Consider the following 20,750-nt stretch of genomic DNA (forward strand, 5'->3'; position numbering starts at 1 on the left):
GATTAAAATAAAGTCTACACACTAGTGTCATCATCCATTGTGTCAGAGTAGGTGTGATTGACAAGTATTGTAGTGACTTGATGTTACTGATTTAATTGGGGTCAGTTTATGGGCCAGTAATAGAAATGCCCATACAATGTGCCCAAATAGATTTCATTCCAATATCAAAGTATAATTTTATAATTGTTATATTCTTTGAAGCACAAACTTTTATTAAAAATTTTAAACTGAAGTTATCCAAATGTCAAAACTTAACAAAAATGGACAAAAAAAAAAGTCAGTTTGGTAATAAAATTAAGATTTTAAAAATGAAATCTGTCATTCCTTTTAAAATCTTTTCATCCATAACATCCCTAAAAATTATAAAAAAAATATATAAATAAAATATAATAAAAATGTATTAACTCATGGAGGTCTGGATTTGGGGTCACACTCAAAATTGAAGTGGAAAATTACACTACAGGCTTATCCAACTTTGATGTCTTTAAAACAAGTCAAAATGAGGCTTAGTAGGGTGTGTGGCCACCATGTGCCTGTATAACCTCCCTACAATGCCTTGGGATGCTCCTAAAGAGGTGGCGGATGATTTCCTGGGGGATCTCCTCCCAGACCTGGTATAAAGCCCCTGGACAGTCTGTGATGCAGTGTGATGTTGGTGGATGGAAAGAGGCATGAAGTCCCGGATATGCTCAATCGGACTGTTAAGCGTTTCCTTGAGTTTTTTTTTTTTTTTCGAGCAGTGTATCTTATAGAACCACTGTATTTACACACCACATAACACCAGAAATAATAATAAATAAACAAATAAATATTGTCAGTTGCATTTATCTATCATCAATCTGGCAACCTGCATATGCTAATATTTAGATTTTGAACTGCTGGCAGTTCATCCACTAGCAGTCAATATTACAATACCTTACCTTTGATTACAATATTATAAATATTATGAATAAATAAAATAGTAGGTTTGATTTTTCCAGCTACTGTAACTAACAAGCAATTGACACTTTTCTTTAAAAAAATGTAACAAGAGAGGCTGAAATCATTTGCCCGAAGAGAGAAATATACAAAATAAATGGCAAAAAAGGCTGAACGCAACACTTTGAAAGTGACTCAGGAATGTGGAGCGAGGCTAATCAAAATATAGCTTTTCAGGCTGTTTACAGTTTTCTGGCAGCTAGATAAAAAGGATGCATAGTGTTTTATGTTCTCTAAAGGAAAAAGAAGGAATATCCAAGACATGTCGCAGCACGCTCAAGGCAAAAAAGAGAGGTCCCTCGCAAATATAGCATTACCTTGCAGGTCTTTGTTTCCTAACAATGCATTTTTTTAGTTTACCTCGCTGTCTATATAATACCTCTCAAAACTAGGTTAGACTGACCATTTGGCTTAAAATGGAGAGTATTCCCTTTCCAAATGTTCAAGCCTTTATTACAAAACATGTCACTGGATATACTGTGTGTCTTATAACGTAATCATTTACAAAGGATCAACAGTATTTCTTTGGCCCTTCCCTTTTAGTCCTTGACCTTTTTGGATGCTATTTCAGCTTTTAGAATGACTAAAACCGATATGGCTTTTGACGTTGTCTTCTATTGTGTAAATCCCAGTCAGCTCATGCAGCCAGACATCTTTTCTGGCCTTTCACTAAATTCACTGCATGTTTCTGTTTTTCCATCTCAGTCTGAAATGCTGCTACAGCATCAGTCCAACCCTTGTACTGTCAATAAGGTGAAGAAGACCCCTCTAGACCTGGCTTGCGAGTTCGGCAGACTCAAGGTGAGCCGTGTGGAGTGTTTTTCTCAATAACAACAAAAATATGATCTGTTGTGACCTTACAACTTAGCTTACTGCTATTCCACTTCCCTGGAATTGATTTTTGCTGTTCAACTCTAGAAAAATAATATACTGTATTAGCTACAGCAATGTGGTGTGGCAGGAAAAATCCAAACATAATACAATTAATAATACTTTTGCTGCTCGCACAATACTGACACACAATTTCAAACAGAATGCTTAGGAATTAAAGGACTTTATCAGTCCTTAATTAATGATATTGTTATTAGAGATGTAACAATTCACTGTGAGCCGATTGAAAATCGTTTCAAATATGTGGCGATTCAAACCGGTAGAATTGTTGAACAAATCACGATACATTTTTTGAACAGAGGGGACGCTGTGTTTACAGGTGCAAACTTGCTTTACCTGCACATCAGAGGCGAACAAGAGATAGATCGGCAGAGTAAAATGACAGTGGTGAAGTGCACCAGACCAAACACAAACTGTGTGCAATTACTGTGAAAAGGCTTTTACTAACAGAAAAACAAATATGGTGCACATAAACCATCAGCACAGTGAAAAACTACTGCCTCAGACGTCTGTGTATACACACACACAAAAAAACGATTAAGAATCCAAACCATGCACACTAGATAATTTGCAGCTCTGCTTGCTCTGAAAAGTGCTATGGAGATCACACGGTGCATCAGTGTTTTCATAGCAAAAATGTAAAGATGTTTTTCAGACCAAAAGAGAAAGTTGTTCTGTTACAGAAGCAGGTATTCGATTAGGCAACACTTTATAATAACTACACACTCTGAATCATTTACTAAGCATTAGCATCTAGTGATTTCATTATTTGTTAAGCATTAACTCTGTGCAGAGTTACTGATGCTTGTCCTCTGTGCTTGTATTTTTTTTTTTTTTAGTTACTTCTTTGGTTTGATGCGTTAATCTTATTGTCACTATTATTCAAAAGAAGGTAATGATTCGCACTCGATTGCTTCATACTGTTTTTATTTTTACTTTTTCTTACATTTTACGGGTTATAACAGACGTTTCGGCACAAAGCCTTCCTCAGTATGTTAGTGTGTTAAGCATAAACTATATTAACGTTGATTTGAATAATAATGCTATACTTCATTTAGTAATGAAAAGTAAATCATTAACAAAGTATGTGTCATGTTCACCAGCGAACAACCACCAGATGTCGCTGGTAAACACACACACACTTAGAACTACACTTTTCCTGGACTACAACTTCATACATGCTCTTCGCCCACACACCTGCTTTCTCATTTAGCTTGATTCACATTCACACCTGAGGACTTTCAGAGACTGATTACACACAGTATTTAAGCAGCACACACACTCATTCACATGGCCGAGTCTTGTTTATCTGTAAGGTGACATTACAACGCGTTATCCTGGTCTTGTTTCTCTGTGTTTTGAACCTAGCCTTGTTTATTTAGTTTTCCTTGTCTGCCGCCTGCCTTTCGACCTCTTGCTTGTTAACTGACTACGATTCTGGATTGTCCTCACATACCTGTTTGCTCCCGTATTGACCACTGCTTGCCTGACTGTGAATAAACCTGCACATTGGATCCTACCCTCTGTTGTGGTGTTACTCCCCGGCGTTACAGAAGACTCGGCCACACAACATGGATCCAGCGGGTATTGCAATCATGCGTCTGCGTCAGGAAGCCCGGTCCATTGAGGAGTACGTGGAGGAATTCATCGAACTGGCACACATAACATCCATGAGTGAGTTATGTTTGATGATATTCTTTCGTGGAGGACTTTCTGAGCCCCTTTATTCCATCATGCCTTTGCACGAACCCCAGGGGACGTTAGAAAATTACATTGATCTGGCATTACAGATGAGTGGGTCCTCCTTCACTGTTGGCAAGGTGGAGGAAACCCCTAAATGTTTTTTGGGGGGGGGCAATAGACAGCAAGACCCGCCAGCTGCGGGGCTTGCAATCCCCTCTACCAACAATATTATGCTTGCATCTCCAGTACTCCTGTCCCCTGTTCACCTGCCTAGACCTCAGCCAGCTCACAAGATGGCTGTCTCCAGTTCCCCATGTCACAAGATGGCTGCCTCCAGTCTGCCATTTCACAAAATGGCCGCCAACAGTCCAGCTTACAAGATGGCTGCATTCGGTCTTCCAGCTAACAAGATTGCTAACACCAGTTCTCCATGTCACAAAATGGCCGCCAACATTCCAGCTCACAAGATGGCCGACTCCAGTCCTCCAGCTCACAAGATGGCCGACTCCAGTCCTCCAGCTCACAAGATGGCCGACTCAAGTCCTCCAGCTCACAAGATGGCCGACTCCAGTCCTCCAGCTCACAAGATGGCCGACTCCAGTCCTCCAGCTCACAAGATGGCCGACTCAAGTCCTCCAGCTCACAAGATGGCCGACTCCAGTCCTCCAGCTCACAAGATGGCCGACTCAAGTCCTCCAGCTCACAAGATGGCCGACTCAAGTCCTCCAGCTCACAAGATGGCCGACTCCAGTCCTCCAGCTCACAATGTGGTCACAACCAGCCCTCCAACTCACAATGTGGTAAACGCCAATCTGCCACCAGCTCACAAGATGGCTTCTTGTTCCGAGTCCGTTCCTGTCCTTGTTCCTGTTCTAGTTCCTGAAATACCATCACCTGAGCCACCAGAATGGCCTCCACCACCTGAGTTACTGCCAGAGCTGCCACCACCAGAGCTGTTACTACCAGAGCTGCCACCGCCACCTCCAGAGCTGCCAGACCCTCCAGAGCTGCCAGACCCGCCAGAGCTGCCAGACCCGCCAGAGCTGCCAGACCCGCCAGAGCTGCCAGACCCTCCAGTGCTGCCAGATCCTCCAGCGCTGCCAGATCCTCCAGCGCTGCCAGATCCTCCAGCGCTGCCAGACCGTCCAGTGCTGCCAGATCCTCTAGAGCTGCCAGATCCTCTAGAGCTGCAAGAGTCTACGCCGCAGCCAGAGTCTACGCCGGAGCCAGAGTCTACACCACAGCCAGCGCCACAGCTGGACACGCAGCCAGAGTCGACGCCGCAGCCAGAGTCGACGCTGTTACCTGAGCTCGCTGAATGGCCGCCGCCTCCTGAGCTTCCTGAATGGCCGCCGCCTCCTGAGCTTCCTGAACGGCCGCCGCCTCCTGAGCTTCCTGAACGGCCGCCGCCTCCTGAGCTTCCTGAATGGCCGCCGCCTCCTGAGCTTCCTGAATGGCCGCCGCCTCCTGAGCTTCCTGAACGGCCGCCGCCTCCTGAGCTTCCTGAACGGCCGCCACCTCCTGAGCTTCCTGAACGGCCGCCGCCGCCTGAACTCCCTGAACGGCCGCCGCCGCCTGAACTCCCTGAACGGCCGCCGCCGCCTGAACTCCCTGAACGGCCGCCGCCGCCTGAACTCCCTGAACGACCGCCGCCGCCTGAACTCCCTGAACGGCCGCCGCCGCCTGAACTCCCTGAACGGCCGCCGCCGCCTGAACTCCCTGAACGGCCGCCGCCGCCTGAACTCCCTGAACGGCCGCCGTCGCCTGAACTACCTGAACGGCCACCGCCTCCTAAGCTTCCTCAATGGTCGCAGCCTCATGATCCAGGGCCACTGCAGCTCCACGCTCCAGGCCCTCCGCAGCTCCACGCTCCAGGCCCTCCGCAGCTCCACGCTCCAGGCCCTCCGCAGCTCCACGCTCCAGGCCCTCCGCAGCTCCACGCTCCAGGCCCTCCGCAGCTCCACGCTCCAGGCCCTCCGCAGCTCCACGCTCCAGGCCCTCCGCAGCTCCACGCTCCAGGCCCTCCGCAGCTCCACGCTCCAGGCCCTCCGCTGCTCCACGCTCCAGGCCCTCCGCTGCTCCACGCTCCAGGCCCTCCGCTGCTCCACGCTCCAGGCCCTCCGCTGCTCCACGCTCCAGGCCCTCCGCTGCTCCACGCTCCAGGCCCTCCGCTGCTCCATGCTCCAGTCCTGCCCCCGCTGCATGGTCCTGGCCCTCCATCCCTCCCCCAGTTCCGCCTCCGCTCCACCTCCCGCCTGAACAGTATTAGGAGTGTCTGGAAGCCACTCCTTAGAGGGGGGGCTCTGTCATGTTCACCAGCGAACAACCACCAGATGTCGCTGGTAAACACACACACACTTAGAACTACACTTTTCCTGGACTACAACTTCATACATGCTCTTCGCCCACACACCTGCTTTCTCATTTAGCTTGATTCACATTCACACCTGAGGACTTTCAGAGACTGATTACACACAGTATTTAAGCAGCACACACACTCATTCACATGGCCGAGTCTTGTTTATCTGTAAGGTGACATTACAACGCGTTATCCTGGTCTTGTTTCTCTGTGTTTTGAACCTAGCCTTGTTTATTTAGTTTTCCTTGTCTGCCGCCTGCCTTTCGACCTCTTGCTTGTTAACTGACTACGATTCTGGATTGTCCTCACATACCTGTTTGCTCCCGTATTGACCACTGCTTGCCTGACTGTGAATAAACCTGCACATTGGATCCTACCCTCTGTTGTGGTGTTACTCCCCGGCGTTACAGTATGAAAGTACAATTATTAAGTGCATTATAAATGTGGTTATAAGTCAATAATAGAGCATTTTTACTTACTAATGTTTATTAATGTAGAGTTAATGCTTAACAGAAAATGCATTCACTATTTGCTAATGCTTAATAAGATGTTCATAGTGTGTAGTTATTACAAAGTGTTGCTTTAGATTATTTTTACACTCAAATTAGTTTATGCATATTTTAATAGTTGGCTTTTTATATTATTAAATATTTAAAAATGTTTGAAATTATCTTCTAAAGTGCATCACAGTGATACTTATACTGATTAATTATTCAAGTAATATTAATAACGCACCATTATAATCATATTCAACTACTGTATCTATACAATAATTAGTTTTTTTATTGCCAGTGGCCAGTCCCCTGGAGCAGAGGGCGTATTGACCACCTTTGTAAACACCGCTCTCTGGTTTAGGAAAGGTTTACCTCTCCACACCAGCCATCTCAGTTCTCAGTGAAAACGTTTTTTTCAGCAGGGGACATTGAATCGTGAATCGGGAGTAAGGTGAATCGTTACAACCCTAACTGTTATTGAAGATGCTTTAAATGCTATCGCAATTAAACAGCTGCATACTCAATGTGCTCGAAATCAGCATTATATAAATGACCTCTTAAAAGTCATTCATTAGTAATTAATTACTAATTACATCATTTAAAAAAATTTTATAGTGATTTTTACAATAAAAATTGTTCACACTTACAAAAGGTGCATGTTATTGCATTACAATCAGATTGAATTAAAGTTACAATCAACTATAAGTTATAAATATAAAGTGATTTAATTTTCCAATGAGGAATTAATGATTCAGTACTACTTAAAATCTTTATAGAATTATATAGTTAAAATTTAAGAGTCGAGTTTAAGATATTTATTTAAATATTTTATTTGCATGCGTTTTAATAAATTATTTTCTTAACAAAAGGAAAACTTATATAAAGGAGGGTTACAGTTAATATTTTATACCATATATTCCTTTTTCTGACAAAGTTCTTTGTTTCTTAAGCATCTGCGACTGTCTTGGTAGTTATTCAGCAAAATATATGTGCATAAAGATTCAATTACTCTGCTTCTTTGTATTGATTTTAACAGTATTGTTGATTTTATTTATTATTTATAAGTGCATTATAACTAACTGATGCTAAAATGTATTTTACTCTTAAAATTAACAATTTATGTAGTTATGAGCTTATGTAATGAATCTGACAGAATTTTAATTATGCGTCTGACGTTTAATTTAGTAACGTGGGTCAGGGTAGTCCACTAAAGAACAAAAATGTGTATTTCAGCAGACACGAGGATGACATAAGTGCAGTGAAAATGTTCAGCTATTAGTATTTCTGCATCAATTTAGTTTGGGCTCGTCTAATTTAAAATAGCTGTGCCCTTTATAACATCTATCCGAGTTATCCAGAATCTATTTCCAGACCACATTTTCAAATATAATTATCAGGAGTTCATGACATAACAGAGCTTGAACAAGTTTATTTTAACGTAGACTGCATTACAATGCACATTTAGTGGTAAAGTATGTTTATTTTGGCGAAGACTGTATTACAAAGCATAGCATGCCATTAAGCTAATACAAACTGCCTGCACAAAGCAACAAGCTCAGCGAATTCATATAAAATTGCTTCAAAAGATGGCTTTCATGATGACAATTCCAGCTGAGGGATCTTTAATTCACCTTAAACTAGATCTGCCAGAGCGAACTCTTTCCATTTAATCTTTTGCGCGCGAGTCATTTGGAATTATAGAATGTAAATGCTGCAGAGAGAGTCGTGCTGATGGAATGAGTCTAATTTAGCAGCGCAGCAGAGAGTCAGTTGCTGGGCTGCAAGAGGATTTCTGCCCTCGCTGGAAACTGAATTCCATTTGACAGATTCTCAAACACCAAACAGTACAAAGTCATATGCCTGGCCTGACAACTTGGAATGTTTGCTTTCCAGTATTTTCAATTGGCAGTGACATCTTGTTTAGAGTGTCAGCAAAACTGGAGCACTTTCTGTCTGAAAGTGTTCTAGTTTTGGGTTGCTTTCTTACTGTTGTTTTTGTCATTCTTTGCTTTAGGTGACCCAGTTGTTGTTGAATAGTAACATGGTGGTGGCTCTTTTAGAGGGTAACGGCAGGGATAACACCCCACTGCATCTTGCTGCCCGCAATGGCCACAAGGACATCATCAGGTCTGTTTTTCTCTAACCACAACACATTTATTCATTTGGGCTTCCCTGCCTCTCCCGTTCAGTCTATATGGGTCAAAGATTAGACGCTTTAGTGCCCATATCAAACTCAATTTACAATTATTTTATGTACGTAGAAAGCATATTACATAGAACTAAAGTCAAAATAAAATGTGGAAATATGTGTAAAATAATGTTACAACTTAGTTGTCCTTCATAGCAGAAGTTAAAATAAATAAAAACACATTAGTATTCTGAACTATATTTTTTAAATGGTCTACCTCAGATTTTCTTTCGGATTTTTTGCAACTTAAATAGGTGTGGAAAGCTGTGAGCAGAAGGCTGGGGAAGTCTGTCATCTGTCATTGGCCCATACTAGCTCTAACTGACTCAAGATTTTTTATTTAAAGAGTGCTTATTTTAAAATTGATACACGCACATACATACTCTGAAGAAACAGAATGTCCAAGGGCAATGAATTGTTTGAATTCATATCTGAAAGCATTTGAATACCTAGTCAATCCCCTGAGAGACATAATGACTTTAAACACACACCAAGTGCTCTTGTTAAACAATGATCGTTAAAGCCAATCATAGTCATAGCTGTTGAACGTGTGAACACAATGGCCAATCAGCAGTCTTAAATAATCCCCTCAGCCATGCTGTAATTGCAAGTGGGAAATGTTGCTATTGTCCCATTTAAAAACATTTTTGCAGAGTCACAGACTCATAGAATTTGGTATTTCTGACAAATATTTGTTACTTCTAGCTCATAGGATATGAAACCTCAGTCTCATGAATAATAATTATTAGAGAACGATGCATCATCACAGTACACCTATGCTACATCACTGGCAGTCCTGCCCTGTCATAGATTTCAAACCCTGAAGATAAAAATAAGACAAAAATCCCATAATTAGCCAGTTATTTACTAATATTATAGCTAACAGATGCTAATGTTGTCTTGATAGATGTTCAACACACACAAATCTGTTCAAATCTCAGAAAATGTAAACCCTTAAAAAAGTCTAGGGTTTCATGTCCATTAAAGATAAATGACCAAACAAAATTTTATTATATTTGAAATTACTTTCTAGTGAAGCTTGGACCACTAGGGCAAAGCCTAGTGTTTTAAAAGATTGTAATAACCTATTAAGAAAGTAGATCATAAAGATATATTTTAGCTATATATAGGGCTGGGCGGTATTGGAAAAAAAAAATCACAATGTCATGGTCCATATCATTCGGTATGCATAATTATTGAATATAAACAATACATTTAGGAATATTATGATTTTTCCCCCACTTTATACTAATTTACCAACAACACTAAGGCAAATAGTTTTAATATTTATCAAATATTTAAACAAAACTTCTGATCTCTTTATAATATAATAACCATAAGTGTTAAAGACACTCTTAAACTTGATAAATATAATGTTACTAAGTGTATGCAATGAAAAAAGGTAGATTAACATCTGTAAGGTGTGAATAAAAATGATACCGTAAACCTCAAACTCTGTAAACAGAACAAATTATGATAATCAAATCTGAGCTTTCAAGTAAAGGAAATAACCATCATTATTCAAATACACACTTCAGCATTACAAATGGTGAACTTGGATGACTACATTAACCCTATGCTAAAAAATCAGATGGGGTGCTAGCGGCTGAGATGCACAAGAAAAGGAACCAAAAAGCCACTCTGGCGACATCCTTACATCCTTTTTTATTTACAATCTCTTCACTGCTCCTCTACAGCACTCATTTTTGCATGTGTTGTTATTCTGACCTGAAGTGACAAACGTGTGCATGTGGTTTTCTTCACCATTTTCAATGCACTTTCCACTCGCTCTACCCTGGCGTCTCTCTAACTAGTTAACTATCAAGCGTTTTCTCAAATGGACAAACCATTCCTGCAGCTCCGATACAAGTTTTTGGAGAAAAGTAAAAGCACTGCAGTGATTGGATTTGCTGTGTTTCTCAGGTAATTAATCTATCATTATTACTGAAATGTGTATATTCCATAAAAAGTATCATGCAGTTTGGTTAGTTCTACTTGCATGAATCGCGGAGCATTTGTGGCATTTGGAAAAGTTCTGATGTTTTCCAATTAGCTGTACCTAGAAAATGAGTGTGCCTCCATTAGAAATGACAAACACCCTAAGCTTATTGGCATTCCTTCCAAGAAACATGCTCAGCAGCCACATTTTAATAAAACTATACATTTTTATATAAACATTTTTTTATCGTTATTGACAATTGTGTTCGGCCAATAAATACTAATACCGATTTTATCTTTCAGCCATATTTTTACATTAAAATAATGTATTTCAAAGCAGCAACAAAATATAACTTGTCCCAATGTGGAGTTTTAGATATATTTCTATTACAATAAGAAAATGGCCAATTCAATCTAAATCATAATAATATGAGCGTACCATCGGGGAATATCTGAAGTCAAAAACTGATACAGCTGATAAATACCTTGTAGTTTCTTACACCATGGCCCATAATGATCCAATTTAAATCACTAGATAGTAAATAGGTGGGCTTTTTAAATACATTTGACCATATACATTTAGTAGCTCTAAAAGTAATCGCCTCAAATGGAATTTGACGACCACTCGAAGTGTTAAAAAAGGGACAAGTCTAAACATCTAAATTCTGTTCACACCTGAATTGAATGTTTCCCATGTGTGATTGGATTGATGAAAACATTTCTTTATATCAGAGTTAACTAAGGCCCAATTCACCTACAAAACTAATTTAAATTCAACCCCGGTAGGCAGCAAGTTGCAACAAGATAGCAAGAGTTGTACAGTACTTGTGTTTATGTGCATGACGTGGTGCTGTATCAAGCCGGTGGCCAGGCAGACCTAGGCTAGACGCTTTGTTGACATGTTAGTCGAGCAAGGGAGGTGAAGAGAAGAGTGTGTGGAATGAGCATAGTGCGAGTAGTGTGTGCATGTGTTGACCTGGACTGCCCTGTAATGAGAGGACTGACGGCGCTGTGATGGTAACACGCATAGGAATGAGGCCGAATAGGGTTACAGCAGTCAGTCAGCTGCTCCACACACTCCTCTAGCAGTAACCATATATGAAAGTCCACACTGCAGCTCTGGCTTTCTGGAATGCTGGAACTTGTAAACATGGGAAAGATGGAGAGCATTTGATGCAGCATTTGGTTGGTTGGTTTGCTGAAGACTATTTTTTTGCAAATTAATGAACTGTTTCATTGGTAAATAAATATTATAATGTGGATGTTTAAACGACACAGTAAAAGTTTTCAAATGACATCAGCATTTTTGATTGCTGAATACAAACTTTTGAAAACCCTTTCGAAGTGCAGGTTTTTAAAAATATTATCATAATATGTCACTATGTAAATAAAAAATGCATTGCTGTGAATATTTTCATAGCATTTCTTGTGCAGTCTGTGGGCATACTGTACACACATATTTGAGTGTGTGTGCAAGTGTTTAATGTTTATTTTTGAAGTGACATCCAGCTTCTGCTCTGGCATTTATTCTGCAGTGTTTATAGTCATGTACGCATACACTTAAGCGGGTTGCATGACGGCACTCATAAAAAACAAAGTTTAGATTCTTAAAGATGTGGCATGCGCTTCTCTTCCATATGTTCTACCCTGTTAAGAGATCAAACAAAAAAATATATTTCGTCATTTTATACTCATCTTTTTAGTCTTAACATGTATGATTTACTTTAATCAAATGAAAATTACTGTAATTATTTAAGATTTATTTTTATTTTCTTTTAAACTGTTTGCTAGATAATTAATTTAGAAAGTAAACGTAATAACACATGTACAGCCAGTAATTTAACATGTATTTATTTACTAAATCATCACATTTATACAGCAGCTCACCAGTGCAATCACCAGTGCAATCAATCAGTGGCAGCTATAGGCTTGTTTGCCTCCAATAATAAAGTCACAACCAGGAGGGATGAATTAAAATAAGACTTACGCTGAGTTGCAAATGTCCAGATAGCAGTCTGCTTTGCTATCATAACTATGTTTTTATTAGCTGTCAGTGCAGAAAACCCTGCTTTAAATAAACTGATTGGAAATTATGTTTTCTAAATTGTGCTGTATGTAAATTTAGGTAATGTTTTTATATGGCCCTGTACTAGATCAGGACCTAGTTGTAGACCCTGAGTAAGTCTGCATACTGTATATTACTGTCTCTGTGTTAAAGGGCACCTATGATGAAAATCAACTTTTGGACAGAACTGTGTGTAGTTAAAGTCTGTCCACAGTCAAATTGGAGTTTTATATATAAACACAATGTTTATTTGTATTTTTTTTACATTGCCTGATGTTAAAATAGAATCAAAATCCCTCACTCCCACATATTAACATGTCTCCGTAGTAACACGTACAGTATAATCATATCCACAAGACAGGACGTGCTCAAAGCAGCTGAGATTAAAAGATCTGTTCAGCTCTCTGCGATCATCAATCAATTTAAGACGGTGCATGTTTCTAATACAGACAGTAAAATTTCTACGCCACAACAGCTTCATAATGTCAGTACAATTATAAAAGAAGATGCTTGAATCCTGGTGTGGACTTAAATCCGGTTTATTTTGTACATTAACATAATTGATGTCCATACAGCAGTGGATATTAACATGTATCCTGTCACATTTGTATGCAAAAACAAAAACTAAACGTGTGTGTGCGCATGTGCTCAAACTTTATAGCAACTTTGCGTGTGACTCATCGATGCAGGAAGGCTTGAATTTACTCCACACAAAAATACATCAAATAACCGTTGGGAAAGTTCTTACTGTAGTATGGAAGATCTTGTCTGTCACTCTGCTATTTATCTACGTGAAAGCTACACACATCAGAGCAGATCAGACAGAGCAGATCAGATAGATCTCTATGGCACTGACATGCATGTGAAAATGGTGGGCGGGGAGAACCAGCTCATTTGTATTAAAGGCACAGGCAACAGAAACAGCAATGTCCTAACCGCTCAAATTTCCCAGATTTAAAGAGGTTCAATAAATAATCTGATGAATGTTTTGAGCTGAAACTTTACAGACACATTCTGGAGACAAAAGACATATTAAATATTGAAAAATGGGTAAAATTGGTGCCCCTCACAGCAAGTCTTTTCCACTAATATTTGCATGTTGAAATCACAAGTGTGTCTCAATGTGCTTGGCTCTTTATTTAAAAAGTATAGCTTTTTGTGTAGTATTACATTTCACACTTCCATATGTGAGATCTGAGGAAATTTTCCATGAAAAACCTTTTAAATGTTAGTTTGGTAACTTTTTTTTCATACTAGGGTTTCACAAAGCTTCAGAAAGTTATAGGTACTACTTTTATGCTGCTTTCTATGTCAGTCCCGGTTTACTTCAAATCTGTGGAAAAAAGAATAAAAGAACAATTAAAATTCATAAAGATTTTGAACAACATGAAAGTAAACACTTTGGATGACCTCTGTTAAAAACAGGAGGCCAGGCTTTTATCCATTGAAATGACTGAATTAATCAATTGTGGTTTAATGGAAAATGGGTCCAGCACTGCTGAATCCTGAAGAGACACTGACAATGTAAAAGGATGCAGAGGCTGTGTTTGTTACTCAAAAGTTTTAAATTGCCATGACATTTGACCTCTTGCTGGTGGTCTTGAACCTAACTTTCATCCTGTGGTTTCAGCGTTGCATACTCACTATGCAGCTGTGGTGTTAAATTTGGGTTTGGACTAATTTACAGTATTACTGCAGGCTGAATTTCCTACATTGCCGCACTAGGCTCAAGTTTCTCATTTTATCTCTTTCTACAGTTTCTTCTCACCTATTTAAAATAATTTCAACTAAATTTGAGATTTCATATCTGCCTATTAAGTAATTTGCATAATAAAATATAAGACCTGATACCCTGGCAGATTCGATCTTGCGGTAATGAGCAGCTGAGAGTGAGTTTGTTCGTGACTTGTTGACAGGATGGATCATGTGTCACTGTGGTCTATCACTCATTTTTAGACTGCTGCTAAAAGCTGGGATTGACATCAACAGAACCACTAAATCCGGGACGGCTCTGCACGAGGCTGCCCTCTACGGGAAAACCGAAGTAGTCAAATTATTGCTTGACGTAAGTGGATAAATACAGAATAACAGAAACTGGAATGATTTACTATGTTTATTTCATCTCTATTCCTATGCGAGATTTATTATAAAAGTTTTTAATGTTTTTGGGGTCTTTCCCAGAGTAAAGTGCTTCAATCTGTAATATTAGAGCACAATGATTTTAATGTGTTTCTGTTAGTATATACGCAGCCATTTTTACTTAACTGAGTTAACTCACATTTTAATCAATTGCTTCCCCTTCTGTCACAGGCTGGGATTGATGTGAACATCCGCAACACCTACAATCAAACAGCTCTGGACATTGTGAACCAGTTCACTACTTCACATGCCAGCAAAGAAATCAAACAACTCCTCAGAGGTGACTCAGGAATCCACTGCTCTCGGTTTTGTTCTTGAATCCCTTGATCCAGTTTTTTTTTCAGTTTGTTCTGTCATTTCTTTACCTTTCCTATTCCAAGCCATTCATGTTCTCAGTCATTTTCTTCTGTTTTTACTTTTTCTCTTCAGTACTTTATTCTATTCCCTTTTCCATTTCTTCACACTTTACTGTTTCCTTTTAATAATCCTTACTGCTCTCTTACCCTTATTTTTATCTTCTTTTTACTCTTCATTCCCTTCCATTTCCTTTTCCAGGCTTTTCCATTGTATTATTTTTGCACTGTTTAATAATTTCCTTTCCCTTTTCTAGGCTTTTCCTTTTTATTATATTCCTTTCTTATTAGTTGTTTTCTTTCCACTCAGTTCTTTCCTTTTCTTTCCTTTTCTTTTTTCCCATTATTTATCTTTTAATTTCCATTATTTTTCATTTCCGTTATATTTCCTTTTCTTTGCTCTTTCCTTTCCTTTCCATCTTCCAGACTTTTCCTTTTCATTATTTTTCCATTTAATTTAAATTATTTTAAGAGGTCACGCTTAGCTGATGATGGATAATAGAGCTTGTTTGGCATGCTGTCCCGGGAGAGAGCCCTGAGCTTATAAGATTCTCGAGCCCTGGGCTTCCTCCCATTAGTGGTGCGAGAGGGGAGTTTGAGCTTAGGTAGATCTTAATTAACTCCACCAACTTGTTAATCACTAATCACAGATTATAGGGATAGCTATACGGCTTACTAAGAGCTTGTCTATCGTGCCAATTTTGTATTGTTAAATTGCCTCTATCGCATGTTTTTGGACTGTGGGAGGAAACTGGGGAACCCAGGGGAAAACATGCAAATTCCCCACAGAAATGTCGACTGATCCAGTAATAATGACTTAATCTGTTAATCACTGGGCTGCCATGTTGCCCAATCTTGTAAAAGGCAGGAGTAGGAGGGGTGGGAGGGGGATTTTTCAAGACGAAGATACTGAGGTAAGAAACTCTGGTTATTTACAGTGAGTTAAGAATCTTCTGATTGGTGAACCATGTGTTGGATAATGTGGGACCAGTCGTGGACAATCATAAGCATGTGCATTTTTATATGCATAAGCATCATTTTTCATCTAATTTCCATTATTTTTCTGTCATTTCTTAACTTTTCCTTTTCCAAACCATTTATGTTTTAATTCCTTATGCTTTCATTTTAATCTTCACTACTGTATTCTTATTTCCATTTTTTTACACTTTACTGTTTCTTTGTTCCAATCCTCACTGTACTTTTTCCTTAGTTTTATCTTTTTACTCATTTACTCATTTTACTTAATTCCCTTCCCTTATATTTTCCTTTCCCTTTTCAGGCTTTTCCATTGTATTATTTTTGCACTTTTATTAATTTCCTTTCCCTCTTCCATTTCCTTCCCTTCCCTTTCTTTGACTATTGTTTTTCCACTTTGTGCCCCCTCCAATATGGAGTGTAATGTATATTATTTGATGTCAGGTCATGAGTCTTTGTTCATTGTTCTCTTTGACTGTGTGCAGACAATAGTTGTCAAGAGTGTGTTTAGTGTTGTGTACTCATTTCTGGGAACCTGCTTTCATAAGCTTTGTTATAAAGCTATGGAGTTGCATAACATTACTGTCCCGGGGCACAGCAGTGACAGCCTGGAGATTTCACTAAAAGTTTTGTTTATGTCTTTATGTGTCTGTGTCTAGGCGTACGTCTGGATGTGTTAAGTAGCTGCACCCTTTCACCGTCCCTCCTGTAATCCAGCAGCTTGTTGTCTTTGAAGTGCGAGCTTTGATACGAGCACTAAAACGGCTGAAGGAGCTGTGTTTGAAGATGAGAAGAGTTTAGCAGTTCAGCTCCTCATTAAAGTTTCAGGAGATGTGCTAAGAGCTTCAGAGTATTTAAACATTACTCATCTTTAAATTCTGCTTATTACACTTCTTTATTGCGAACAAACACCACTTGGGTCTTGAACGCTTGGTCATTTTGACCGATACGAAGATCTCCTAAATGACTAGTAGAAGACTTGATGCATATTTTCAAATAGTTTTTCTTTCTCTCTCATTCATGCATTCATTGCTCTGGGTGGTGACCTTTAGACGCCAGTGGAGCATTGCAGGTGAGAGCTTTGAAGGACTACTGGAATCTCCACGACCCCACTGCTCTCAACATTCGAGCAGGAGATGTAATCACGGTAGGCATAAAAGAAATTACGTTTCAAGCAAACACTCCACTATTTTTCACATGAGGTGCCCTAATTTAATACTGTATAATGTGTGTTATGCAATAGGCCTATATAATTGGCAGCATGCTGTTGATCTGCATTGTTGCTTACTAAACTATATTCTGATAAATCACAGAAACATCAAAACCAAAAGATGTTTAGGCTGGTGAATAAAAGAGTAGAGCTAAAAGCAATATTCACTAAGATGCAAGACAACACTCTGAATTGCACACTCTATCATATTTCTAACTGATGATAATCACGTCCCACTCATAAGACAGAATAAAGTAAGTGGTGAATGGTAATTTGGTGTTCCCTACAGAGATTACTTTAGCATGCTGCAACATGTTCTGGCCAATCAGCTTTTGATGTCTGGCTGGAATGAGCCGTAGCTTGTTGTTTGTGCTATGATAGCATGTGTTCAGCCTAGTTTCTCCTTAGAGTGTGCTTTGCGCTCACTGAAAGACTTGTTCGCTGTGTGTACTGTTGAGTGCTGCCTGAGGCTCAGTGCCACACGTATGCCATGTTATTGTTCACACCTTGTCTGTCTAGATAGCTTCAGGCGGCCATTTCTGCTAGCATAAAAGACTGCTGTGCTTTTGTGGCAGAGGCACATAAGAGACTTTTTTTAAAACTAGCTGTGAAAGATATTTCCACTCAGGTGCACTTTAGTTCGCTTACAGCAATATTGGAAAATTAGGGGGTTGAATTAAGGGGAAATTAACATGCTGCCCAATAATTCATTCTGTAATAGGTAAAAATACGAACTGCCATTCACCCTTACGGGACAGATGTGGACCTTTAAAGAGTGGTTTTGAGAACAAAGCACCATGGGGCAAATTCAGTTAACAGCATGTTTGTTTTTCAGAACAAAACCTGCTAATTTCTAGGTTGGGCCGACACTGAAAAGCCTGAAAGCCTGCATTTAGCATTGAGTTCGTCTCACTCACTTTCTCGAAAGACACTTTTTAAATGTAAACTATTATTAAATTTTGAATCTCAGCACAGTTTGCCTGGTGTGACTAATGTTATGTGAATGTGGCATTAAAAAAAGCTCTGGTAAACTGGGTTTCTAAAACTTTTTAAGAAATGTAAATAACGATGAAATTAAAATAGAAATGCTGCTTTAGCTTCCCTACTGAAAAAAATAGCCTTAACCAGCCTAGGCTGGTTGGCTGGTTTTAGCTGGTCGACCAGGCTGGTTTTAGAGGGGTTTTGGCCATTTCCAGGCTGGTTTCCAGCCATTTCCAGACTGGTCTTAGCTGGTCAGGTTTGGAGATAACCAGCTAAAACCAGCTTGACTAGCCTATCCAAGCTGGGAGCCCAGCCAAAACCAGCTATTTCCAGCTTAAACCAGGCTGGTCAAGCTGGTTTTAGCTGGTCATTTTTCAGCCTGACCAGCTGAGACCAGGCTGGAAATGGCTGGAAACCAGCCTGGAAATGGCCAACACCCCTCTAAAACCAGGCTGGTCAACTGGCTAAAACCAGCCAACCGGTCTAGGCTAGTTTAAGCTGGATTTTTCAGCAGGGTACTGAAATGAGTATTAATTTATTTAAAGGGCACCTATGATGAAATTTATCTTTTGAAGCTGTAAGCTGTTTGGACAGAACTGTGTGTTGGTATAGTGTGTCCACACTCATATTGGGGTGATATAAAGATGATCTATTTTTTTTTATTTCCTGATGTTAAAATAGGATTCAAATCCCTCCCATTTTGAGGCTGACCGCAACGCGATGTAGGTGTGTGATTTCCATGCCCACCGAATTGATTGACAGCCGCGCATTAACATGTCTTCATAGTAATGCGTAAAATCTTATTAACAAGGCAGGACGTGCATAAAGCAAGTGGGATTTAAAGATCTGTTGAGCTTGCTGTGATCATCAATCATCATCAAATGCAATCAAGATCGAGTTTTACAATGTTAAAATTTTTTTAAAACAGTGCATGTTTATAATGAATTACATAGATTTTACCGTTTTTACTTTATCACAACAGCCGCATGTCAGTATAATTGTAAAAGAAGATGCTTCAATCCTGGTTTGTGGACATTAAATCAGGTTTATTTTGTACATTAACATAACGAATCTCCATACAGCAGTGGATATTAATGTGCATTCTGTCAAAAACAGTGCAAAGTTAAACGGGCACACTGTGTTTGTGTGTCTGTTGTGTGTCTGTGTACATGCGTGAACTTTGTAATGACATCATTGCAAATGCACAACAAAGGCATCAAATAATCATTGAGATGGTTCTTACTGTAGTATTTCTCACAAACTTTTCATGAGATCTGATTCTTTCATGCCTGTCACTGTGCTGTTTATCTGAAGCAACCTAGGCGGAGATTGAGGCACATTCTGACAGGCAGGGGGGAACAGTGGACGGGGAGAACAAGCATTAAAAGCACCCTCAACAAAAACAGCTACATAGTGTTAAAAGCAGAAAATTACTAACTTCTAGAAGGTATAATAAATTATCTGATGGGTGTTTTGACCTGAAACTTTACAGCCACATTCTGGAGACAAAAAAGACTCATCTTAAATCTTGAAAAAGGGGTAAAATAGGTGCCCTTTAAACAAACACCAGAAGTAAAAGGTAAATAGAACTAATAACAGTTTAAGTACTACTAAAATGAGAAAACTACTAAAATCACACTAAAAACAAAACTACTAAAAACAAAAATCGCAAAGCTAAAATGAAGTAAAAGCTAAAATTAATCTTTAAATTAAAATAATTCTGTAATGTCAAAAATTTGGATAAAATTTATAATGTAAATAATTGAGGTAGTTGAGTTGTAAATAACTGGGGATCTACGTGCAGTTTTATTAGAAGTAGTCAGGCAGGCAATGGTGGAACACAGGAGCAAACAGGAACATACAGGTAATCCAAAAGGCAAAGTCAGGTAGAAGGCAAGTTGTCAGTACAGCCTGCAAAGAATGAATAAATAGAAAACAAAGCAAAAATCAAACACAGAAAGACAGGTTAACGCTTCATGATATACAGAGTATAAACCAATAAGACTCAGCAAAGTGTGTGACAAAGTGAGCAGTCCATATACTCTGAGTAATCAGTCCTTGAGCAGCTCTCAGCTGTGTGTGTAATCTAAGATGAACCAGTTTGAGTGAGGTGCATGACAGGATTTGTAGTTCATATGGTGACAGGATTGTAGTCCGAGTGAAAATGAATGTTTACCAGTGATCTACAAGCCTGGATCGCTGGTGATTGTGACAATAATTTCAAAATAATTATGATAGATTGCACCAGTGAGCTATCAATCATCACTAAACATGCTAAGGTGGACGAAACATTTGATAAACAGAACATAATTATTTTTTTCTGTGTAAAATCGATAATCAGTTTTTGGTGTCCATTTATTTATTTAGTTTGCTTCACAATGGGAATCATGTGAGAGGGGCCTGTTAGAAGCATTGCCTAATTTGCATATTCTGACTCCTAAAACGGGTGTTGCACGTTAACGGAAAATTTATTCTTAGTGTCTTTTTCCAGGCAAG

At 39.4% G+C, this 20,750-nt stretch overlaps 1 protein-coding gene across 14 annotated transcripts in view; it reads left to right on the plus strand.

Moving 5' to 3' along the window:
• Window positions 1–20,750, plus strand: part of caskin2 (CASK interacting protein 2) — an 86,561-nt gene that overhangs the window by 34,350 nt on the left and 31,461 nt on the right. For all 14 annotated transcript variants that reach the window (XR_012387989.1, XM_009306713.5, XM_009306714.5 and 11 more), the window contains 5 exons: window positions 1,684–1,779; window positions 8,420–8,532; window positions 14,553–14,661; window positions 14,907–15,015; window positions 17,116–17,210. Coding sequence is in view for 13 of the 14 variants with exons in the window: in XM_009306713.5 (XP_009304988.1) it covers window positions 1,684–1,779; window positions 8,420–8,532; window positions 14,553–14,661; window positions 14,907–15,015; window positions 17,116–17,210 (522 nt within the window). In the remaining variant the exon portion in view is untranslated. The remainder of the gene's footprint in view (window positions 1–1,683; window positions 1,780–8,419; window positions 8,533–14,552; window positions 14,662–14,906; window positions 15,016–17,115; window positions 17,211–20,750) is intronic.

Source organism: Danio rerio, chromosome 12 (assembly GCF_049306965.1).
Source record: "Danio rerio strain Tuebingen ecotype United States chromosome 12, GRCz12tu, whole genome shotgun sequence".
Classification (NCBI taxonomy): Eukaryota; Metazoa; Chordata; class Actinopteri; order Cypriniformes; family Danionidae; genus Danio; species Danio rerio.